We start from the raw sequence: 26,065 nt of genomic DNA on the forward strand, positions 1-26,065 counted from the left end.
TTTAAATAACCTCACTATTGGATCAAGTTCCTGGTCTCCATATGTATTGATAAGAAAAGCAGGTAAAGGGTTCAGTGGGAAGCAAAGGAGTCTGTCTCTAAATCTAAAATTTAAGAATAGTGATCTACTGACCTGGCAGTACAACCAGTTATACATGGCTAGAGTAGAGCTATGCATGAGTGAAGTCAGGAGAGTTCTGAGTTAAGGTAAAAAAAAATTCTGAGAATATTTATTAATGTATGTAATATATTGGTTATTATTGTGTTATATAAACATGACCATAATTACATATGAATTTTAACATTCATTAGATTTTTTTTTAATCACTCAGTTGCTTCTTGGTTTATATCTCCACTGTTGTCTGGTTTCATGTCTGGCGTGCTGTTTGTACTGATCAGAATGTTCATCTTAAAAAAGGTAAGGGATGCTGTTATTTTTTAAATTAAATTTCAGAACTAATTTTGGTCCTGCTCAGCAGAAATTAATGTTGGGTGGAGTTAGAAAGAGAATTGCATTCACATTGTTAAGTGGGCCTTAAAAGTGGAGTTATGGTCATGCTTTATCATCTAAGTTGCTGGAGTGAACCCCAGAGAAGTGTCCAGTGGCCTACATACACTAGCACTCAGTTTGAGACTTCTTTCCTTAGTTAGCACTCCCTGGAACTGTGCTTAGACCTCAAAAATGAAAGATAATCACTTCCTGACTGCTAAATAAAATAAAATGAGATGATGTTAAGATTTTGAAGTTGACTAATCACTAAAAGCAACTGGATAATCTCCTTACCCAAATGTAAAGGTACCTGCTAATAGATAAAATGAACTCAAAATAATGACTTAATTTGAGGAAGTAATTGGGGAAAAAAAAAGAAATACAGGGGATACATTTGTCATATAAGATTAAAGATATAAAATTTGAGATCAGTATTATTTTAAAAATGATTATTTTTATTTAACTTTTTAAAATTATTTTCTTAATTCAAATGAATATAATAAAGTATGAGATAGTGTTCAATTTCAATTTATGTATATATCAATCAAATCAGAGTAATAGCATTTACATTTCCTTAAATATTATCATTTCTATGTATTTGGAACCTTCAAATACTTCAGTAGTTATTTTGGGAAACTGATTTCTTGTGCCTTGTAACATTAGAGCCCTGTCTTAGGCAACTTTCCATCTCTGTGACAAAATACGTGAGATAATAACTTTTTTTTTCTTTTTTTTTTTAATTTTAATTTTAATTTTTTGTGGACATACTGTACAGAGGGGTTACAATTACATGGGCAAGATAATGAGTACATTTCTTATCAAGCATTGCAGCCTCCTCTTTTGTTTACCCTTCACATCCCTTCCCAGCCTCCCCCCGCCCCCCCACCCACCCCCACCCCCGCACCAAAGTTGTAAAGTTCGTTTTTGACATGACAACTTGTACTTCTCATAGTTGCATCAGGTCCACCTGTATCCTTAAACAACTTGTTTTTCCCCATCTCCTCCACAAATTATACTGACAAATTATAGTGAAAGCAGGGGTTATACTGTGGGGGAGGGACATACAAAGCTACAAAGAAATAATCTTATAAATGAGTTAGAAACAAATACATGAAAGAACATTTAAATACATATCTAAGGGTTCATTTTCCTAACATCATGAGATAATAACTTTTAAGGAGGAAAGTTATTTTGGCTCAAAATTTTAGAGATTGCAGTCCATGGTTACTTGGCTGTCTTGCTTTGGGCCTATGATAGCATGGTGTATCGTGGCATGAGTTTATGATGAAGGGAACCTGTTTACCTCATGGTGCCCAGAAGCAAAGAGAGGAAGGGCACATTTCCTTTAAGAGTGTGATCTCAATGACCTAATTTCATTCTACTAGGCCCAGATCACCAGCTACTAGTCCCATGGACTGGACACCAAGCCTTTAATAATATGGGACTTTAGGGGGACATTGAAGATCTCAGCTGTGGCAAACTACTTCCCTATCTAACTATACTTTTGTACCCATTATTCACTATTCTTCCATATTTCCTTCTTACTCTGTTAGTGACCTCCATTGTATATTCTCTGTAATCAACTTTTTTGACATATTTCATCATTATGTGTGTTTATATATTATATTCTTAAAACTATCAACATGTCTTCTTGGTTGACTTGTTGCAGTGTTTTATTAGCCATAAAGTCTACCTTTGGTTGTGTTGTATAGTAGTATTTCCTTATTTATATTGTACTTCCTGCTATTTCACTTACCCACAGCCACCCATGGTCTAAAAATATTAAATGGAAAATTCAAAATTTCATACTGCATGCTACATAGTGTGATGAGCTCTGTCGCTATTCCTGTTCCAAGCTGCTGAGGATGTGAACCATGTCCAGCATTTACCTAACACGTGTCACACTGCATGCTACCCAGCATTCGTCACTGGTTGTTATTTCAGCCATCCCATCCCCTAGGCACTATGGTAACACCTTATGTTCAGTAGCTCTTATTAGAAGCCCAATGCTGTGTCACAGTGACAATGTCATACACCTCATTTCATCTCAAATATTTTCAGAAAACAACCACATGCAGGTAACTAAACTGTCACAACTGTATATGCTTATGAGGCAATGTATTGTTTCTACAGTATGGTAGAATGTATAGTTTCAGGAGTCCAGTTACACACTCACATGAGCGTATCTATATATGCCTTCCTTCAACTGTTATTGCTTGAAAATAAGCTCTTTTTTCCTGGCATTGCCTACTATTCAACTGAAGGGACTCTTCTCTTGTCTAAGTCCACACTTGCTATTTCATTTCTCACCATTCCTTCTCAGGGCTTTTAGTGTTCGCACTCCCCACCTTTTTTTTTTTTATTATTGTTAAGATGATGTACGGAAGGGTTGCGGTTACATAGTCAGGTAATGAGTACGTTTCTTTTTGAACACACACTCATATTTTCATGCATTCAGTCTTTTCTTTCCTCTGCTCAGATTCTACCTTCAGGTGTCACTTCCTGGGAGACCACCAGTGATTGGTTACCTGGTTTTTACTCCTACATCTCTGTGTTCTCACTGTTGCACTATGTGTGGTGCATGGTACAGTGTTTCATTTTATGTTCATTTACCTGCCTGTGTGATTGAACAGTCTGTGAGGATGGACACTAAGACAGTCTGAATTACTACTGTATACCAGTATACTTAGTATTTTAAAGACACTTGTTAAATATTTGGTAAGAGAGAGTTGAGGGATGCCTGGATGAGAGACCGATAGGAATAGACAGAGAGGAAAGAAAGAGCGGGAGGAAAACTGGAACAAAAAAGGAGACGAGTCTCAATGAGATATTTTCTTTCAAGTTTTAAGAGTAGGTTATTTGGTCAGGAGTATAGTTTAGCTAGGCACTTGTCTAGCACAAGTGAGGTACTGAATTCCATCCCATGCTCTACCAAAAAAGAGTAGGATGTTTGGGAAAATATAAAGTGATTCAGTTTAAAAATACAAACTCAGACTTTTTTTACCTTAAAAAAAAACCCACTATTGAGTGGTTTTGGAAGCCAGAGGTCATAAGCATCAGAAAATCCTCTTATCTTTTTTTCAGTTCATCCCGGGGTCCTTTTGTGGGTTCATCATGCTGGCTCAGGCACACTGGCCTGGCTCTCATCTTTGCTACAGCCCATTCATCCTGCTGTTTTCTCTTTCCTTCTCTTCTTTATCCTGGCTGTAGCACGACACAGTTGTGTCAATTGAATCATGTCCTGCTCCTGCCCTTACATTTCCTTTACCTCACTGCCTGTCCTCTTGAGAACTGTCAAGATAATTTGTGCATGTGTGCGCATACCTGCCTGCCTGCCAGTAATGAAGTTTGGAACCAGGGCCTGAGTAGACCTATCCCCTTAGCATTTTCTCTTGAGGCTGGCCCTTTTTCCACTTGAAGCACAGTTCCACTTCTGGCTTTTTTGATGGTTAACTGGAGATAAGAGTCTCACAGACTTGCCTGTCTGGGTTGGCTTTGAAACATGATTTCTCAGATGTCACCCTCCTGCTGAACAGTTAGGTTACAAGTGTGAGCCACCAGCACCTGGCAGCCATCAGTTCCTAAGGACGGCAAAAAGCCTCATCTTTGGACACACAATGTGTCTCTCACATTGTCTTTGCTAATCCTTAATTCTAGAACTCAACTCAGTTTCTACACCTAATTTTCCTTTTTATCTTGATGTTAGGCAACATGTTCATATAAGTTTACAAGAACATTCTCTTATTATTGGTTATTTTTGTAACATTTATGTGTCAGTGCTACACTGAGGAGTTCTTGGCCCATGTGAGTGCTTCACAAATCCTCTGTGGGCCTGCTTAAAACTATAATTCTGGTTAGGCACTGGTGGCTCATACCTATAATCTTTCCTACTCAGGAGGGTAAGACTGAGAAGATGATGGTTTGGAGCCAGCCTAGGCAGAAAAGTCTGCTTAGATTCCATATGCAATATAACCAACAAAAAACGAATCTGGAGGGAGGGGAGTATGATTGGGTGGGGGGGAGGGGGGAGGCTGGGAAGGGAGGTGATGGGTAAACAAAAGAGGAGGCTGCAATGCTTGGTAAGAAATGTATGCATTATCCTGCCCATGTAATTGTAACCCCTCTGTACAGTATGTTCTCAAATAAAATAATATAAAATCAAAAAAAAAAAAAGAAAAAAAAAAAACGAATCTGGAGGCATGGCTCAAGTGGTAGACTACCAGCCATGCAAGCAAACCATATAACAAATCCTACTTTTTTTTTTTTTTTTGCACAATTGATAAGGGTTATTTAGTAAAGAGAAAGTAAAGGGCGCTCAGCAGAGTGAGCAGTGGGACCAGGAAACCAGTTATTCAACAAATGTTTTGTATTGCCCCTCCCACCTTTTTCTCCTCCCTCTTGGCAATTTTTCAGATAGTGATTGATTTGTTAAAAAAAAAAAAAAAAGTAAGACCCTCTAGGTGGTAGCCACAGAATGTGGCTTGTAGGAAGGCCAGTTTGGGTTATGGCAAGACCCAAGACCTTTTCCTGGATGGTGGCCACTGGTTGAGATGGGGACAAGCTGGCCTGAACCAGTTGGCTGATACTTTCCTTTATTCCCCCCCCTCCCGCCCCCCCGAGTTTTCCTTGACTGTTGTTGAGACATTGAGGGCATTGAGGTGTGTTCTGGCTACTTCCTACTGAATGGGAGTGATGAAGGGGGCCCATGACAACTGCCAGAGGAGACTCAGGAAATCCTACGTGTTTGTTTCTCAGATGTGGTTAACTTCAAACACATGCAGTCCATTCTTGCATTACATTGAGAGAATGTTGTCACAAAAGCCTAAAGTTACAAATACTTTATTAGATAAAAACACATAATTCTTCTTAACTTACAATAGTTGGAGATTAAATTCTTTTCTTTAAGAAGACATTTTGAAAAGTATGTGGAAGAGAATATTCACTGTGTATTTTATTTTATTTTTTTCATTTTTTTTGGGGGGGGGGTCCGGTCGTGGGGCCTGAACTCTGGGCCTGAGCACTGTCCCTCAGCTCTTCAGCTCAAGGCTAGCGTACTAGCACTTGAGCCATAGCACCACTTCTGGCTTTTTTTTTTCTTTTCTGCTTATGTGGTGCTGAGCAATCCAACCCAGGGCCTCATGCATGCAAGGCAAGCACTCTACCACTGAGCCACTTTCCCAGCCCAGCACTGTGCATTTTTGTATAGCTAAAACATACTCTGCCATAGACTTATGAAAAATATAACAGTAGTACTATGTTGACTAAGTCCTTCAACCTCTTAGTGAGTTCTCAAATATTACAGCCTCAGAATATTTGCTGGCCGTAGACAATTAGAGGCAAACTTGAACTTGGCTTCACGGGTTTGAAGAAGGTTCTGAGCTCTGGGCTTCAGTCCCCAGGCATGGGTGTCTGTAACAGTGCTGTTCTGTTTCTAAATCTGACATCAGCTCATGTGACTCTAGTGTTCCTGTGTCTGCTGTCACAATGCTGGCTCTGAAACTGCACTTCTCTACATGGAGATGGCCTTGGCCCATGCAGCAGGTTACAGGCAGCCCTTAGAGCCGCATCCCTTTGGGAGAAACTGCTGTAGCAGTGTCTTCCATTATTTGTCTGTTTGATGCTCTCTGTTCTGACTTTACTCTATCTCATTATCACGTAGGAAGACCCCGTTCCCAATGGTCTTCGAGCACTTCCTCTGTTCTATGCTGCTACGATAGCAATAAATGTCTTTTCCATCATGTACACAGGAGCACCAGGTAAGATGCCCTTCTTGACTTGTATTGACTTGCATTGCTCATGATTCAAGAGCTGTAAAATAGAGTAGTGACTTTTATTTCCTTGTTTTGTGTAGCTGAGAGACATGTACACTACAAGGCACCAAGTGAATTTAAACATTTAAAGCCCCATTCCACTAGTTACCTACCTGTGTTGCTTAGCAGTTTATTGAGCCTTTCTGAGTCTCATGTTGTGCATAACCACTGAGCTCTGGTGGGCCAGGAGAAGAGGGTAGCACTACACCTAGCACAAGTACAAGCAAGTAGCAGCATTTGATAATCAGGTGTAGAGAGCTCAGAAGCCATCTGTAGGGCCTGGCCTGAAACCCCAGGTACTTGGGAAGCAGAGATGGGGAGGATTTTGTGGTTCAAGGAGAGCAGGGAGAAGTTAATTAGACCTTTATGTCAACTAACAAGGCTGGTATGACCATGTGATGCTGTGATCCATGCTACACAGTGGGGTACAGGTAAGAGGATCATAGTTCAAGGTCAGCTCCAGAACAAAACTGAAGACCTTATATAACTAAGTAAGCTCCTAATGTGTGTTAGGTAGTGGCTATTTATCACTGCATCTTTTTCAGTCATAATTTGACAGGTTTCCTCCAGGTTTATATGGAGGACAAGGAAGAAAAGAAAGGTCATGACTTCACAAGACTACTATTTCATTCCAGCAATAATCAACAAAAAGATTTGTTAATATTTGGTTCTAAAAATACTCTGTTTTTAGACTATCTAGTAGGTGGGTCCAAACTTTCTCTTCAAGCATTGAAGGTTATCATTTGCCCTTTAATTACACACTCTTTCCTCATATAGGTATCTTCCTGCCAGCTGTAGCTTAAGTAGCCATAGTGACATATTTGTGACAAGGCTGAGCTGAGAAGAGTGACCAAGTCCATTGTCCCTTAACAAATACCTTCTTTGTTATATGCCTACAATTTATTCTTCCTAGGCTCCTTGCTTCATTAGTATATTTTTATGCAATATGTAGGAGCTACAGAAATAAAAATATAAAAGTTCTTCAACAAAAATGATGGCAATACTGGATGCTGGTGGCTCACCAGTATGATCCTGGGTACTCAAGAGGCTGAGATCTGAGGATTGTGGTCCCAAGCCAGCCCGAGCAGGAAAGTCTGTGAGACTCTTACCTCCAGTAAACCACTCAAAAACAAAACAAAAAAAAAAGGCTGGAAGTGGTGCTGTGGCAAGTGTGAGCCTTGTGGGGGAGTGGGGGGGGGGGGAAGCTCAGGGACAACACCCAGGCCCAGAGTTCAAGCCCCAGTACTGGCAAAAAAAAAAAAAAAAAAGAGTGACAATAATTATCAACCTTAAGAGATCTTGATTAGTGGCATTGTTATGCATGGAAAAGAGTTAAATGGGGATTTGCTGGATGTTGAGTTATAGTATTTCGTTTTGGTTTCTTCTGTTCCTCCACTCAAAATTATTGTGAAGTTGTTTATAGCTTAAGCTAATTTGATTTGTTGTGCTTTGCATCTGACATGACTTACCTCAAAAATCATTCTTATACTTCAGAGACTTGAGTTTTCACTTTAAAAAGTCTTTGCATTTTTGTCCTTAATATGATTAACAAGAACCAAAAATAACCTTAGAAAATAAAGTGCTTATGTACTTCAGTTGTATACAAGCCAAACGTTTATTTTTCATTGAAAATACCTTTTCTGTGAGGCCTGGTTTTTGTTCAGTGGTTAGATAAAGGTTGCTTTACTTGATCACAGCTCTTTGAGTAGGCAAAATAGATCTCATGATTAAGCCTCTGGTAGTTAAGAGAGCTTCTAAGTCCAAATGAGAGCCAAAAATCAGCCACATCAGTATCACTTGGTAACTTGATTCTCTAGGCCAAGCATGAGCCTAGGAAATACTTGCAGTCCAGCAACTTGTATTTCAATAAGGAGCCAAAATGGCACCAGTGCAGCTTACAGTTTAGTAACCTCAAACCCCACAGTGATCCTCTTGCCTTGCCACTTATCAAAAGCTCTTAATGTTGATCATTACTGTCACTCTTTTTTTTTTAATCTTTTATTTTTTTGCGGGTACTGGCAAAAACTCAGGGCCTGGGTACTGTCCCTGAGCTTTTCTTTTTTTCCTCACTCTACAACTGAGGCCATATTTTATTTCAAAAGTATTCTTCATATTTTTGCCAAATGCCAGTGGCTCACAACTGTAATCCTAACTACTTTTTAGGAGACAGATCAGGATTGAGGTTCAAAGCCAGCTCTGGTAGGAGAGTTCGTGAGACTCTTATTTCCGAGTACCAAAATTCTAGAAGTAGAGCTGTGGTGCAGGTGGTAGAGCACCAGCCATGAATGAAAAGGCTTCTGAAAGACAGCAATCAGGTCCTGAGTTTAAGCCCCAGTGCTAGCATTTTTTTAAATATATGTTTTTGTTAAGTTTCCCAGCCTTTCTTTTTTGTTGGTGGTTCCTCAAATGTTTGAAAAGTTGGTGTAAAACAAAGACCAGTAAGTGAATTTTCTCAAGTGAGGCAGGCTAGTAAGGAGAACCTGCAAAGCAAGTCAACCTATGTGTGCATGTGTGAACGTGTAGAAGGGTGGCCCACAGTCTACCATTGTGTGACAAAGCATAGCATGTGCATAGTGTAATCCTATTGCTGTTATATGAAGAGGTAAAACATTAAAAAAGAAACCCATGCAAGCATCACACTGTGTATTTGTAGTGATCTAGAAAATGCCTGAAAAGACAACAGCAGATAGTCCCCCCCACACACACTTTTCTTTGGGAAGTGAGTGCAAGCAGGGAATATCATATTTGTACATCAGACAGTTCCATGTGGGTCCTTGTGATATCCTTACAATAAGCCTGTATTATATATAAAATTAAAACAAAAAAGTATGAGGTATATGACATTGTACAGCTCATAATAATGATCGTGACCTGTGAAAAACTAAAGGTTAAATCAAGTAATGACAGTGGAGATAGAATCTTTTTTTATATATATAAAAGGTTGTATTCATTTCTTCCTTAAATGACTTGGATGATGATCTGATATTCCGGGGATTTGGGACGGAATTGTAAAGATATTTGAGGTTAGGGCTAAATCACTCATCATATTTTGTTGTTTAGAAAATGAAAGGAGCTTGAGCTGAAAGGCCATGTAGTGGCTGGTGCAGAGAACAGAGGGTGAGAGCCCGGTGCTGGTGCCTGGACGCTGTTTTTGGCTGAGTAGACAGGAGCAATTCAAGCTGTGCCCTATTTTGTCTTTCCACAGAAGGAATCTAGAGCCAGGCCCAGTGCCCTCTGAAGGTGTAATTATTTGGAAACAATGTGAAAGCCTGAAAAATGTTTTGCCTTAGGTGTATATTAATTCAAGAGCCTTTAACAAAAAAAAAAAAAAAAAAACAGGAAGAAAACTTTTAAAAGCCCAGGCTGTCCTGAAAATGATGATGCTCCTGCCTCAGCCTCCTAAGTACTGGGAAGAATTACCAGTGTGAGCCATCACTCCAGGCTTAGTGCTTTTGTAAACTAAATGTACTGAATAGATTCTAACTATCAAATCTTGATTGTCTACTTTGGAGTTGGATAACATAAATGTCAATTTCATTTATTTTATGTAGGTGTTAAAAATAATTGTGGCCAGCCTTTGGTGGCTCATGCCTGTAATCCTAGCTTCTCAGGAGGCTGAGATTTGAGGATTGTAGTTTGAAGCTAGCCCAGGAGGAAAGTCCCTGAGACTCTCATCTCCAGTTAACCACTGAATTCAAAAAATAAATAAATAAAACAAAACAACAACAGAAGTGGAACTATGGCTGAAATGGTAGAGCACTAGTCTTGAGTTAGGGACAGCATCTAGGCTCTGAGTTCAAGCCTCAGGAATGGCAAAAAATAAATAATAATAATAATAATAATAATAATGTTCTTTGCTAATCTGTTAAGTACATTTCTTTATTGCTAGGATAATTTGCTATTCCATCCTGGTCCTCTGTCCTCTCTTACTATGAACAGCATTCCCTCCATTTTTCTGGATTCCATTTCTTCCTCCTCTTCCCTCATATTTGTACCCTTCTGCCCCCAGGCGTTGTCTGTTTCCCTCTAGTTTCTCATGACACAGAGAGTCATCTCATCATTTTCTGGCTATTTTCCAGACCAAATCACTGTCAATGGAAGGTATGACAGCAAAGTTACAAAGGGCAGGTGTGATACGGTGTCCTGTTGTCTAAGTAAAGGATCCAGAAATCTTGTAACCAACCTCACTTTCCCATTTTGATTGGTAGGACCATGTGGGCCCTGACTTAGAAGTATGGAGATTGGCTCAGGAGAAGCATGGGAAAATGCTCTTTACTTTTATTTTGGGCCTGCTTAGCATGGATGTTAAAAAATAGGGCTTGATAGCAAAAGTGCTCACTCATTTAACAAAAACAATTTATTCCAAATCATTTATCTTTCTCCACAATATGCAGGCCTTGCCTCTCTTAGATCAGGTCAGTAGGCAAAGCCAAAAGTAGCACATGTAACAGTTTTATCAAGTAAGCCACAAAGGGGAAACCACTTTAGAAACCAAATGCTTGGAAGCAACCAATGGTGGGTAGGATGTTTGCAGATCAGTTTGATGTGGACAATGAGTAGCTACCACTCAGTTGGACAGGAAACAGCCTTGGAGTGACCCTGTCACATGTATGAAGACACTAACATGCTGATATGAAACAGAGGCCCAGCTGCTGTGGCCACCGGCCTGCATACCCCAGAGTGGATAGAGAGAGTGCTGTTTCTACCAGCAGTTCAGGCTCAGGTTCACAGGCAGAGCTGTGGGGAGCCAGGCTGCCTATTAACACAGCACAGCCTGGCTGTTGGCTAACACAGCACAGCCTGGCATGGTAATGTCACTAGAGTTTGGGGGTAACCAGTAAAAGTACTGGGATTCCAACCTGTGACTCCCTAGCTAGTACATGAGCTAGAGCTCTAGGGTTTCGTTTATAATATTTATATGTATTAATTCTGTCTCCCCATTTCTAATATCAGCTTCTCATCCTAAAACCTCTTCCACTTATCAAAATATTCAGTAATACTTTCGAGTAACTTTGAGCTGGTTTGTTTGTATAAAATAATAAGGTAACAAAGCTTACATCACTAAATATATGAGCAAAGTTTTCATAAATAACTCTTTCAAAAGAAACAAATAGGGAAGGAAAAAGAGAGGGTTTTGAGAATGAAAGTGGTCAAAGTACTTAACACATATATGAAAATAGAAAAATGAAATCCATGTAAATGGTTTTAAGGAAGGGGAATGAGAGGGAGCAAATTTGATTGGCTGCATTGTGAAAATACCATCATTGAAACCCCTTTGTGCAACTAATATATATATATATATATATATATATATATATATATATATATATATTATATGTGTGTGTATATATATATGTGTATATATATATGTATATATGTGTATATATATATATATATATATATATATATATATATATATATATATATACACACACACACACAAATAAAAAAGAAGGAAAAGGGGCTGGGAAGGTGGCTCAGTGGTAGAGTGCTTGCCTTGCATGCCTGAGGCCCTGGGTTCGATTCCCCAGCACCACATAAGCAAAAAGAAAAAAGCCAGAAGTGGTGCTGTGGCTCAAGTGGTAGAGCGCTAGCCTTGAGCTGAAGAGCTGAGGGACAGTGTCCAGGCCCAGAGTTCAGGCCCCACGACTGGACTCCCCCCCCCCCAAAAAAAAGGAAAAATAAAATTTCAGCTAATGGCTCATACCTATAATACTAGCTACTTGGGAGACTGAGAGCTGGAGGACTGAGGTTCAAAGCCAGCCTAGGCAGAAAAGTCTATGAAACCCATCTCTACAGTAGCTGGAAAAAAGCTTAACACGAGGTATGGATGGCTAAAGTGATAGCGCCGCCAGCTAAGCAAGCAGTGTGACAAGTACAAGTTCAAATCCCAGTATCAGAAGGATAAAAGAAAAAGAAAAGTAAAAATGTTTAATAATTTGCAAGTGTGCTTACTTTGGCTGCACATACACTAACATTGGGACAATACAGAGAAGTCTTGCATGGCCCTGTACAAATATGACATGCAAACTTGTGAAGGGTTCCATAATTTTTTAACAATAATAACTAATTTATAGCAATATTTTAGCCAGGTGCCAGTGGCTCATGCCTGTAATCCTAGCTACTCAGGAGAATGAGAGCTGAGGATCGTGGTTCAAAGTCATCCTGGGCAGAAAAGTCCATGAGACTCTTATCGCCAATTAACCACCAAAATACCAGAAGTGGATCTGTGGCTCAAGCGGCTCAAGAGTGCTAACCTTGAGCAAAACAGCTCAGGGTCAGCACTCAGGTCCTGAGTTCAAACCCCAGGACCCCCCCCCCGCAAATATTCTATTATATATTTTATATACAATGTGAAAGTATATGTACTAAGAAATGAGCCTATCTAGTTTTCCAGAAGAAAGTGTGTTCACACATTCAACAGGGATTACCCTGTTGCATCTACATCATATAGCTGGCTGTATTACTTACAGAATCTCAGGCCTCTTTCCCTACCTGTACACAGACCTGCTTCCCTGTATGACTGTGCACTCTAATTATTTTCCATTTCCATGACAGTTGATTAGTTTTCTGCAGAATTTTACCATTGCAGATTGTGCTATGTAGGTATTTTTGGTCATATGTTGTATGTTTATGTGTGTGCATTAACATTCAGGTTGTACTCTGAGACTGTGTCTGGTAGGTGCTTGTTGCCCCATAAGGGGAGATGGCCAAAATGCAGACAAAGCAGTGCTGAGGGAAGATGTCCCTGAGCCATGTCTACTTCTGCTCTTTTATTGGTTAGTGTAATTGTTACTCAGTGTGCATTATTTGGTTTTATTGGAAGTTTTTCTGTGTTGTAATCCCTTAAGCTGATGCTTCAAAGGAGAGTCACATTCGAAGGTCAGAGTCCTTTGAACAATGTTTTACTCCTAAGCTGATTTAAGAAAGATTCCTATGTGCATGGCCAGTGAACCAAGTCCATTTACAAAGCAGAGTTTCTAACAAGCAGGAAACCAGAAGGGCAGTAGTAGCCCAAACTGTGCCTCGTCCATGTTTGTCTACTCAGGATGCAAGCATAAGATGAAATTAACAGCTTTATGTCCAACTTAATATGCTCTTTGTACCAAATCGGTAGCATTTTGATAATTAGAAAGACTATAATATCCACTACATGGAGTGTATCTTTAACATGTGGCCTTTCTATTCCCAAACAACATGTTTGCTTTGGTTGGGAGACATTTTTGTTGTTGCTTGGGGGAGAGGTTGTTTTTATGGTGGTAGAGATTAAATACAAGGTCTTGTGCATGCCAGGCACTCTACTGCTGATCTATGTCTTTAGTCTGAGAGTTTTATTAAGTACAAAATCAGGGAGTAGTTTGTTTAAGATTGGGGAACAGAAAGCACATTGATATGCAGGTTCACCAGTGATACGTGTGTTGGTTTTCCTTTCCCAGTGCTGGGCCTGACTCTTCCGGTGTGGGCAATAGTGCTCATTTCCTTTGGTGTGGGTCTGCTGTTTGCCCTCTTTGTGTGGCTCTTTGTGTGTCCATGGATGCGGAGGAAAATAGCAGGTAGGTGCCATTTTTATTCTTCTGAATTACAAAATGCTCCTGATCTAAGACTTCTGTGTAACAAGTCATCACACATGAAGGAAGTGGAAGACAGTTGGGCAATTTGCTGCCATCACATACTCTTTCCCACTCCTAGAGAAATGAACATTTAAACTAGCACAAATATCTGTGAATGTTTGTAGCACCATTATTTTTTCTTATAATTCCCAAAGTTTTTGAAGTACATTTGCCCTTACTTGCATAAACAAGTTAGTATTTTTATTTTTTTTAATATCTTTATTGTAAAGCTGATAAAGAAGAGGGTTACAGTTACATAAGCAAGGTAATGAAGTGGGTTGTTTTTTTTTTGTTTTGGGGGTTTTTTTTGGCCAGTCCTGGGGGCTTGAACTCTGGGCCTGGGCACTCCTTGAGCTTCTTTTGCTCAAGGATAGCACTCTATTACTTAAGCCACAGTGGAATGGAACCCAGGGCTTCATATATGCTAGGCAAGCACTCTACTACTGAACCACATTCTCAGCCAGTGCAAAGTGCATTTATTTTTAAACACTGTTATCCCCTCCCCACACCCTTCCTTTCCAAGTTGTAAAGTTCATTTCCATAATAGTGTCTAGTGCATTAGTTCATCCTTTGTCCTGCTGTTTCTGTGAGTCGCTTTCCCTTCCACAAATCAGATAAACTTACATACAAGACAAAGGGTACAGAAAACTAAAACAGAAAAAAAAAGAAATAACTACATATAAGACATAATTAGAACCTCTTGTTTCCAATTCTTGGAGTTCATTTTGATATACTTTCATTTTATGGTCCTATATATTATTTATATTCACTTGAAACTGGAAACAAACCAGTTTATGCACAGAATGAATATACAAACTAGTGCTCTATGCACTGGAATGCTACTCACCAAGTAAAAGCAACAGACTGTCAGTTCCTGTAACAATGTGGTTAAATCTCAAGGGCATTTGCTGAGTGAAAAAATTATCTAGTTTGTGATTCTTATCTAGATGACTGTAAAAAGGGAAAAGCTGTGGGGTCAGAGACCAGATCAGTCACTGGTGATTCGATTTGGACTGTGCCATCCAAGTTTGGGGGGCTGATTGACTCCTTTCTTGACATCTCCCTGTGGTGGTGACTGTACAAGTCAGTGTATCTTTGAAGACTCAAGCACCCACATGCAGTCAGTTTACTGTGTGTATTAAGAAATGATAACTTTTAAAGTCATGTTGTTAATGGGCTAAAAACTAGACCCTCCTTCCTTTCCCATAAATCTGGATCCAGGTCTCTTTTGAGAGTAAGTATGACCTCCAGTATATGTGCAGACCATGAGCTCCACTGGCACTGCTTGCCTGATTTACCCCAAGGGAAGTGCTAAAGTGTCACTAAATCCTTTGGTTTTTAAACATTCTCCTAATAACTAAACTTTAACTTCAGGCCCTCAAATATTTGCTGTCCAGCTCTCTGGCTATGATGTCACAGCAGGAAATTCTCATACTCCTGCTTGCTTCCTAGGAGACTTTTTCGTCAGTCGTGTATTTTGATGTACTAATATACACTTCTGTTTGTATTATTTTAAGTACAAAAATAATACATAGGATATGGACCGCAGATCTAAACTTGGCTCTGCCACTTACTACCTATGGAAACTTAGGCCAATAACTTAATGTGGACTAATAACTTAATCTCACTGTGCTTCAGTTGCTTATTTACAATCAAGAAAATAACTTCCTCATATAAATGTTAATCTATTATTACCTGTACAAATACTGTCTTCTCTCATCTAGACTATAAACAATTTGAGATCAGAGATCCTATGTCCATTTTCTGTTGTGCCATAGAGGACATAGTCTTAGCACTATCTGTAGAAGCAAGCAACATAGACAGAGATTATCTGTGAGTGTTTTCTTTTCAGTTCTTTGTGAGAACGTAGAAATTTGTGCCAGATGACTTCCAAACAACAAGATAATTGAGTTAACAGCACTATGTATTTGATTTGATTTAAAAGAAACTATTGGGGTTTAAAACAGCTTTTTAGAAATCCTTCGCTCATCATTTTTTGTTATGTTACTGAGTGTGATTCTACTAGCCACACCTCCAGCTCTGATTTTTTTTCTACTAGTTATTTTTAGGGTAGGATTTCTCTTCCTATTCATGTGCACTTCTGAACTGCAATCAGGCTTCCTGGTTTTGCTAGGATCTCAATTATGTACCTAGTAGTGGGTTGAGAAGAGGTCTTATGAATTTTTCTGCCAGGACTGGCCTTAAAACATGATCCTTCCAATTTCAACTTCCCAAATAGGATTACAAAGTGTAAGCCACCAGCACTCAGCTATTTTACAGTTTTGAGACAGTGTCTCACTGTATTGCCTAAGCTGGTCTTCAACTCCTGGCCTCTAATAGTCCTCTTACCTAGTCTATACCTGAGTGCTAGGACTATAAGTGCCAGCCATCTCCCTGCCATCCTTGTTTCATTTTAAAGTCAAGGATTTTTTAAGTAAGTAGGACCTCCCTAAAAATTTTATTTCCTTCATAAAATTTGGTATGATGAAAAAATCTGAGACCAATAATTTATTTACCAGAAGAAAACCACCATGGCTAGAACAAATCTCTTTGAAGAGAAAATGGATAAACATTTCAGGGCTTCTGCAGCCAGTTTAAGAACATAGATCAGCTTGGTCAGTGGTAGGGGTACAGAATGTTGCCTCTGAGGTTGCCTAAGTCACATGTCTAACCCTCTTGACTCAGACCGTAAGTACCCATGTCTTTTCCTCAACAGCTGAATTTTCCACATAGTTGATTTCTACTTTTATTTTCTTAATCTAGATAGAACCTTTTTTTGTTGTTTTGTTATCAAAGTAGGTGCTACAGTTTCTAACATTCATTATTATTATTCAGTCGCAAGAATTCTCTTCCAGAATTTATAGTTACGACTCTATTTTCCTAGGCAAATTACAAAAAGAAGGTGCTTTATCACGAGTATCTGACGAAAGCCTCAGTAAAGTCCAAGAAGTGGAATCTCCTGTCTTTAGGGAGCTTCCAGGTGCCAAGGCCAATGATGACAGCACTGTCCCTCTCACGGGGCCACCTGGGGAGACCACAGGGGCCTTAGAGGGCACATCTACAGGGAACCACCCACGGGCCTCATATGGTAAGGCTTACCTGGAAACCGGGTTTATGTGTGTCAGGAAACTTCTCAGGGATGACCATCCGAACCTGGGAGCAGGCACAAAGAGCCTCCAATTTCCTGTTGTATATTTTGATGGTGGAGATGATCCACACATACTAAGTTCATGTTCTACCATTGAGCTCTTTCCTCAGTGCCCCAATTTTATGTTTTAATAAAACCTAGAGGCCTAAGCAACCTCGAGATGGTTCCACAGTTACCGAGAGAGGCTTCCTCTTGGCCTGTGATTTTCTCCAGGAGCTTTTTATAGTCTTACCAAGGCATCAAGGCCTACATAGTGGGTGTCTGACACAGCAAGTGTCTGTACTGAGCACCCTCAGCTACCTGAGCCTATCTTCACCAAATTGCTGAAGACTAAAGACATTTCTCCTAATGACTATGCCATAGATCCAGAGACTCTAGAAACTCTTCAGACCATCCCAGGCCATCCTTTACTCTCATAACACTGATGGACAGTGCTCCAGTCCCTGCCCATTCTATCCATGCAGCTTCTGCCTCTGCAAGGTGGAGGCCAGCACCTGCTTTCCACAGGAGTTCACTCAAACTTAGCCCAAGGCAAGTAGATGGGTTTGCGGTAGTGAGGATTGAACCAAAAGCACATGCTGGACACTCCCAGTCCTGCAAAGTAAGCACATCAACTTCACTGCTAACCTCACAGGCACTGCCTCTGATGGGCATGAATGGCCTTTTGGAAGCAGACAGCCCTTCAGTCTCCCTTGAACAGGTCTCTGTCTCATGTATGAAGGTGTTCTGCAATAAATTCCTTATGAAGTTCCTCCCTTTGTTGATTAGAAAAAGAAAGTGTTGCAGTGATTTCTAAAAGATTCTCGTTAGCAGAACTTAATACCATTTTTTTTGTCAGTCGTGGGGCCTGAACTTTGGGCCTGAGTGCTGTCCCTCAGCTCTTCAGCTCAAGGCTAGTGCTCTACCACTTGAGCCACAGCACCACTTCCAGCTTTTTCTGCTTATGTGGTGCTGAAGAATCGAACCCAGGGCCTCATGCATGCGAGGCAAGCACTCTACCACTGAACCACCTTCCCAGCCCCTTAATACTGTTTTTGATATACTGTGTTACTCTGTTCACAAGTTTGTTTTAATTTTGGCCTTACTATATATTATTTATAGTTACTTTTAAGATCAAATGGTAAAGGGTCAGTTAGGACCAAGAGGCACTGTATACATGAATAGATTTGTTGAGATGAGACCCTCCTGGTATGTCAATAAAAATATTTAAATCACCCATAATCCAGCCTTCCAGACATCAATACCATGAGCTGCTAGAGAGCATTTTTTTTTTGTAGACAGCTTTGTATTGAGAAGGCTGGAGGATAAGACCTTCTAGACCTTCTATAGGTGTCACCTGTCCCACTCCTGAGCCACACCCAGCCCTAAACCAAACTCTCCTAAATCCCTGCCAGGAAGGGCGTTGTCCATGACGCCCAGCTCTGCCAAGTCTCCCGTCTCCAACGGCACATTTGGCTTCGACAGCCACACAAGGAGTGACGGCCACGTGTATCACACGGTGCACAAAGACTCGGGGCTCTACAAGGACTTGCTGCATAAGATCCACGTGGACCGGGGCTCCGAGGAGAAGCCGGCCCCTGAGAACAACTACCGGCTGCTGCGGCGCAACAACAGCTACACCTGCTACACCGCAGCCATCTGTGGGATGCCCGTGCACGCCACTTTCAAGGCAGCTGACTCAGCCTCGGCCCCGGAGGATAGTGAGAAGCTGGTGGGGGACACTGTGGCCTATTCTAAGAAGAGACTTCGCTATGACAGCTACTCCAGCTACTGCAATGCGGTAGCGGAAGCAGAGATCGAGGCTGAGGAGGGTGGTGTGGAGATGAAGCTGGCGTCAGAGCTTCCAGACCCTGATCAGCCTCGGGAGGACCCTGCAGAGGAGGAACAGGAGAAGGATGCCCCTGAGGTCCACCTGCTGTTCCATTTTCTGCAAGTCCTCACAGCCTGCTTTGGGTCCTTCGCACACGGAGGCAATGACGTGAGGTAACTATATTCATTAAATCACTAAGCAACATGGGGCCTGCCTTGGTGGCCACACTTCTTGTCTTATTATGGGTGAGACAGAAGTAGGAGAGTGATCCAGGATGGCAAGCAACAAGTGTGAAACCCTCTCCAAGAAACAACCAGTGCAAAAAGGGCTGGAGTATGGTACAAGTGATAGATCACCTGCCTAATGAGCACAAGGTCTTGAATTCAAACCCCAGTACCAAAATCAAACAAGAAGTATGCATTGGGAATTAGCACTGGACACTAGGGTTCAGCAATAAAGAGCATGAATAGAAATTCCTACTCCCCCACCCCCGGGAGAGTTGTGCAGATGGTAAACGCACAGGTAGGCACAGAGCATGCTGGACAAGGAGAAGGCTTATGGAAAAGTAGGAAGGGATCTGGGAACCCAAGGGGTGCAGTGTGGATGGGCTGTGCAGGGAAGGAATTGAGGGACCAGGCCAGGTAGCCACATAGGAAAAGGGAGCAGCAGTTGCAAAAACTGGAGGTAGGCCCTGGAGGGGAGAGTAGAGACTAGTCAGTAGGAGGTCATGGAGGTCTGGAGTGCTTAGGAGTTACCAGACCAGGAAGTGAGGGTCACATGCAGAATGGAATCCCAGCTATTAAGAGTCTGGGGAAAGGAAATTCTTTTGAGTCCATGAATTAAAGGCCAAGTTGGACAACACAGCAGGAAGAAAAAAATAAATTTTCAAAATGAAGTATTTTTACTTAGAAAAAGGGAGCCACCAGAGGCTTAGCGCAGACTGCTGTGGTATTCATTTCCCAGGACTCTGTCTTTGTTCAGCAAATAGACTAAAGAGAAGCAGATGGGAACCATTAGGAGGTTAGTAACTGTGATCTAAGAAAAGACAATGGACCCTGGACTTGGATTCTTGTTATTCAAGTGTGTTTTCAAAGCTGCAAAACACCTTGGCTCATGAGCTTTTAAGTTAGTCAGCAAACAGTTCTGAGTGCCTGTTACATTTAGGACATAATACTAAGTAAGATGAGTTGGTAACAAAAAGGTAAATACTATCTGATTCTAATACACAAGATATCTAAAGTAATCAGCAGCACAGAACTAGAAAGTAAAATGCTGGTTGCCAGCATCAGTGGGAAGGGCACAGGGCTGTTGTTTAATGGGTACAGAATTTCAGATTTGCAAGAGAAAAACTTATGGAAATCTGTTTGACAACAATTTAAATATGCTTAACACTACTGAACTATATGTATAAAAAAATGTGTTGTAAAGATCAGGTAATGAGTATATTCCCTTTTGAACAGTGTCACTCCCTCATTTTCTCCCAGTTTTTCCCTTCCTGACTCCCCTCCTCCGCCCAAGTTGTACAGTTCATTTCCAACATAGTATCTAGTGAGCATCACTGCTGAATTGTTTCACCTTTTGTCCCAATGCAAACTTTTTTTTATACCTGTATATTCTACTAGGGCTTGAACTCAAGGCCTGAGTGCTGAACTATGTACTTAAAATGGCTAAAATTCCAAATTTTGTAGTATGCTGAAATAAACTCTTTACTACTAGATTGTATACTATATCCGCATGTTGCAGGTGAACATAAGTGTAATTCTCACAACTGAGAACCACAGTGCCATGTTTATATCTGTGTAACCTTCTCTTCTTTCCAGTAATGCCATTGGTCCCCTGGTGGCTTTGTGGCTGATTTATAAACAAGGTGGAGTAATGCAAGAAGCAGCCACTCCTGTCTGGCTGCTGTTTTATGGTGGAGCTGGAATCTGCACAGGTCTCTGGGTTTGGGGGAGAAGAGTGATCCAGACCATGGGAAAGGACCTCACTCCGATCACACCATCCAGGTGAGCTAAGCCAGCAGGTGTGGCATGGGAAGACAGTTTGACAGCTGAGGTCGACTGCCTGCTGAGCTTTGCTGACCTATGTCAATATGTCAAGAGTCCTGAGGAAAAGGGCACTCTGTGCCTCCATCTCCAGTGCCCTATTGTGAGAGGCAGTAGAATAAAGGAAGCTGACAGAGACAGAGCAGGCAGCAAGGGAAAAGGACAAGCAGGCAGCAGCCCCATCCACCCCTGCTGATGGCCTTATGCAGTGGGAAGTACAGAGAGCAGGTGTAGAGGGCAGGACATGAACATCACACACCTGGAATCTGTATCTCCAGAATCCTCTAACTGCGCCCACTCTCCTGCCCCCACAGCCCATCTGGCTTCTTTTCTGTGTTAGTTAGCTCTCTGTCACTCTAACAAAATACCTGAGATAATCAGTTTATGAAGAGAATGGGTTCATTCTGGCTCACAGTTTGGAAAGTGCTAGTCCACAATAGTTGGCCTCATTCTTGGGGCTATGGTAAGGAAGTACATCATAGAGGGAATAGATGGCAGAGCAAAACTTCTCACTCCCTGGCTGATGAACAGAATGACAGAGGAGCAATGGGAGAAGGACCAAAGAGCAAGAGTGCCACATCCCCAGCGACCCACCTCATAAAGGTTCCCCCCACCAAAGATGGATGGGCCAGGCTTCACATAACCTGAACGTGTGGGCCTTTGGTGAACATCCCAGACCCAAAGTACAATACTGACTTTCCCAGAAATAATTCAGCCATACCAGCTCCCATCTGCTGTCCTTCCAGGGCTAACTTGACCATTGTCCAGGAAGCTCAGCCACATGGGACATGTCCTTGTTGTCAAAAGTGAGGTCAGAGGCTTCATTCAACTGTGGGGCCTTTAGGTCTATTCAGAGCTTAAATAACAAGCTTAAAACAGAACTGAGAGAAAGTAACTAAAATTTGGAACTACCCATTGTAAGAAAATTTTTTCTCTTTAAAAAAGAGATTGGAGGATTCAACTTCCTTTTGTTCCTAGTTTTCCCCTCTTGAAATTCATTTGAGCAAAAGATTCTTTTAGAAGATTAATTTGAAGAAAAATTAGTCATCTGAGCACATTTTAAAAATGAGGGCATAGTTTTTCCTGTTCCTTTAGAGATGACTACTCTATCATCTTACTACACAGCAGGCACTTCTGACCCAGTTCCTGCAGTGTGTGGATTTTGAAAACATATCAGGAAAGCAGGCTGTTGGGGCTGGCAACAGGATAATGTGAAGTCCTGGCGTGAACTGTTGCCATTATGCAGCAGTTTCTTCTGCTAATGTTCATCTGGCCCAGTCAGCAGTCAGCGCTGACCCACAGAATGTTCTGGAGTGCCTGTAGCACTAGAGGAGGAGAGCAGGAGCACCTGTGACATATCTTCCTCTACTCCCCACAGTGGCTTCACCATTGAGCTGGCCTCAGCCTTCACCGTGGTGATCGCCTCCAACATCGGGCTTCCTGTGAGCACCACACACTGCAAGGTAGGCCTCTGCCAGTGAAGGGAGACAGCCTGCCACCAGCCGCCGGGGCAGGCCAGGGCAGTCAGAGCACACACAAAACCCAGGAAAGCTGGCAGCATTCTGTGCATGGTGATATGTGCGAAAGAGCAATGCTCTATCACAGCATTGTTGGAGATGGGTATTTGCTTTCTTCCAACTGTCCTTGAGTCTTTCCTGATCCTCAGTGTGAACCTCTGTTGTTCAGACTAAGCCTTCTCAGGGTCTGACCCTGACTAAGCACTTATCCTCCCATGGTGCCTCTCCAACCCCCATTCCCTGTTAGTCCTGGGCCTCCCCTACTAACCCTTACTGGAGTTCCCCTCAGAGCTGACAGTGTTTCCCTAGGGCAGGGGGCTGGGCCTCTGTCGTGCAGAGAGGAATGGAAGGAAACAAATCAGCTTGGCAGAATTCAAAGACTGTTGTCTCTGGGTTTTTCCTTAATATGATGTTCACAGTGATTCTTGCCTTACAGTAGATTCCAAATGAGTACTATCCTATTCCCTCTGCCAGCTGGACAGAGCTGGATAGGAGGGTGGTGTGTTGTCAGGGTGGTGGAATGTTGGAACAGGAGGAGCCCTGAGGGATGATGAGAAGAAGTGGGCTCCAGGTGCTGTGAGCACTAGGGAATTAGATGTGAACAGCTGCCAGGTCCTCAGCCAGGTTTCCTGGTACCTGGAGATAATGTTGAGATCTCCCTCCCCATGGACCTCCTGGGTACAAACACCAACCAGCCTCAACAAAATAAGAGCTATGTCCAGATTTTACTTAATGAATAGGCACCACCTGTACATAGATAGCAAATGCCACAGATGTTAAGGTCAGATGATATTTACGAGGGTGTTCTAAGTCAGCTAGCACATTTAAGACAAGGCCAGGGCCGGGCTTTCTAGCAACTACTGTGTGTACATAAACTATGTGTAGGCATTGGGAACAAGGTCTCTGTGAGTCAGGAATGGGGAAACATTCAAAGGATGTGGACATCTATGTAGAGTCTAACAGAATCACAAGAGGCTCAGAAATGGTTATCTAATGCTAAAGACTGAAGTTTCTTGTTGGACCACCATTAAAACCTGTGCAAAGTTGAAAACTTGGCAGGAAAACAAATATGAAAGCTGTTGTTTAAGATGAGCTTTTGGATTTTTCTGGGTAGAAGTTTACTTCATGCTTCTGTGACTAAGTGCATAGTTTAATTTTTTTTTTTAATTTTTATTTTTGTGCTGGTCTTAGGGCTTGAGTTCAGGGACTGGGCACTGTCCCTGAGCTTTTTTGCTTGAGACTAGCACTCTACCACTTGAGCCAAAGCTCCAGTTCCAGCTGGTTTTGTTTTGTTTTGTTTTGTTTCTAGTCCTGTGGCTTAACTCAGAGCCTGAGCATTGTCTCTGATCTTCTTTATTTTTAGGGTTAGCACTCTACCACTTGAGCCAAAGCGTCACTTCCAGCCACTTCCAGCTTTTTCTGAATATTTTACTGGAGATAAGAATCTCACAGACTTTTCTACCCAGGCTAGTTTTGAACCACGATCTTCAGATCTTAGCCTCCTAAGTAGCTAAGATTACAGGCGTGAGCCACCAACACCTGGTTTTTCCTATTTCTTTCTTTTTTTTGTATTATCTTTAAATAGTTGTACAAAGGAGTTGCCATTTAGCAAAGAAGTTTACAAATACAGTATATCTCAATCTATGTCATCCATTATCAACATTCCTACCATCTTTTCCCCATCTACTCCTTAGTTTTGTAGGTTATACATTGGATTCTTCTATTTTTTTACTTAAATTTTTTTTTATTATAAAGATGATATACAGAGGGATTGTAGTTATATAGGACAGGTAAAGAGTACATTTCTTTTTGGACAGTGTCACACCTTCCCTCATTCTCTCCCATTTACATTGGATTAACTGCATTCTTTACTCTTCTAATTTGTCTACCCATTTTTCCATAACTCACCTCACCACTTTTGTGTATCTGCTTCCTGTTGTTTTATTTTACTGAACTTTTTTTGTTTGTTTGTTTTTTGGTCAGTCATAAGACTTGAACTCAGGGCCTGGGAGCTGTCCCTGAGCTCTCATGCTCAAAGCTAGTGGCTACCACTTTGAGAATCTACAGTGTACATTACTTTCTGAAAAAATATACATAAGAAATGCTGAGGAAAAAAGTAGGAGACCAGAACAATAGGACACAACAGAATTCTCAAAAAAAAAAAAATCATTTAACAAGGCATTGGTGGCTCACACCTGTAATTTTAGCTACTCAGGAGGCTGAGATCCAAAGATCATGGTTTGAAGCCAGCCCTGGTAGAAAAGTTCATGAGATTCCATCTCCAAAATAACCAGGGAAAAAAAGAGGAGCTGGAAGCCAAGAAAGCAAGAGAAGCAATTGTGCAAGGCCCTGAGTTCTAACCCTACTACCTCAATCAATAACATTCTCATCCTAATAAACAAAAAGGCAACAGGGACAGTTTTCTTTCTTCTATTCTAGATTCATTAGTTAATCTTTTCCATTTTTTAAAGATATAATTTTTCCATTATATAATCTTTTCTACATTCTTTTAAAGCACATACTGAATTAACCTAATAATAAAACCTAGTTTTAAAATCACACAAGTAACCAATGAATAGTGACATAAAAATTTAAGAACATTTAAGCAAGACCAAACAGATCTGCTGAGCTGAGCTCTGCTCAAGGTTAGTGAACAGGGCTTGTCACCAAACCTGTCCCACCACTACCACCACCTGGTTCTGCAGGGCCTGGCCTGGCAGGGCTCTGCCCGGTATGCTGAGGGAACTCCAGAAGGATGTGTGGCATTTTTCACCTAGCAATTCATTCAGAACAAATGCAACCATCTATGATATATGGCTAAAGTACCAGTGTTTGAACATATCATTAGATACAAAGTAAGCCCCATTCAGAAATTCAAAAGTTGAGACCTCATTTGTCAGCAAATTTAAAAATGTAAAGGAAAATCCCTTCATAATTATAGAAAACACAGGTCTGGGAAGGTGGCTCAGTGGTAGAGCACTTGCCTTGCATGCCTGAGGCCCTTGGGTTCGATTCCTCAGCACCACATAAGCAAAAAGAAAAAAGCCAAAAGTGGCACTGTGGCTCAAGTGGTAGAGCGCTAGCCTTGAGCTGAAGAGCTGAGGGACAGTGCCCAGGCCCAGAGTTCAGGCCCCACGACTGGACCCCCCCCCAAAAAAAAATTATAGAAAACACTTACTTTAGAGTAATTCTACAAAGAAATGGGAGTACTAGATAGGGGAAGTCCAGACCTAGGTGGAATCTGGGACATGCTGTGTGGCTGACCAAGAAAAGCAGGTTCTGTAAATATCTGTTCTCCCCACTGATAGCCCCAGCAGAACTTTTCTTGGAACTTTACAAAGTAATATTATTTTGGTAGGAAAAAATGATACTCAGAAGGTTCACAGGTTTGAAGCCAGCTGAGGCAGAGTTAGTGAGAACCTATCTTAAAAACAAAATATAAAACAAATACCGAATAATGTAGGTCATGTGTTTGCCTAGTATGCATAGGCTCTGGATTCAGACCACAGTACCATGAAGATGGGTGAATGGAAGGACAGACAGGTTGTGGGGGAGGGCAATTTTAAAAGAAAAGTGAAGAGATTCTGACACTAGCATATTACCTATTATATGGAGCCAAAAGTTGGTGGGGGCAAG

General features: G+C 41.3%; 1 protein-coding gene and 1 non-coding gene across 5 annotated transcripts in view; both read left to right on the plus strand.

The window, feature by feature from the left end:
- The window catches only part of Slc20a2 (solute carrier family 20 member 2), a 98,908-nt gene that overhangs the window by 67,486 nt on the left and 5,357 nt on the right, over positions 1–26,065 (plus strand). For all 4 annotated transcript variants that reach the window (XM_070016070.1, XM_070016068.1, XM_070016069.1 and 1 more), the window contains 7 exons: positions 332–417; positions 6,149–6,245; positions 13,736–13,852; positions 16,794–16,997; positions 18,452–19,040; positions 20,688–20,873; positions 22,291–22,375. In XM_070016070.1, coding sequence (XP_069872171.1) covers positions 332–417; positions 6,149–6,245; positions 13,736–13,852; positions 16,794–16,997; positions 18,452–19,040; positions 20,688–20,873; positions 22,291–22,375 — 1,364 coding nt within the window. The remainder of the gene's footprint in view (positions 1–331; positions 418–6,148; positions 6,246–13,735; positions 13,853–16,793; positions 16,998–18,451; positions 19,041–20,687; positions 20,874–22,290; positions 22,376–26,065) is intronic.
- Positions 12,247–12,352, plus strand: LOC138823464 (U6 spliceosomal RNA). The gene has a single exon (XR_011370819.1). It is a non-coding gene; the product is annotated as a U6 spliceosomal RNA (small nuclear RNA).

This window comes from Dipodomys merriami, unplaced genomic scaffold (assembly GCF_024711535.1).
Source record: "Dipodomys merriami isolate MVZ:Mamm:240054 unplaced genomic scaffold, mDipMer1.0.p SCAF_12, whole genome shotgun sequence".
NCBI classification, from domain to species: domain Eukaryota; kingdom Metazoa; phylum Chordata; class Mammalia; order Rodentia; family Heteromyidae; genus Dipodomys; species Dipodomys merriami.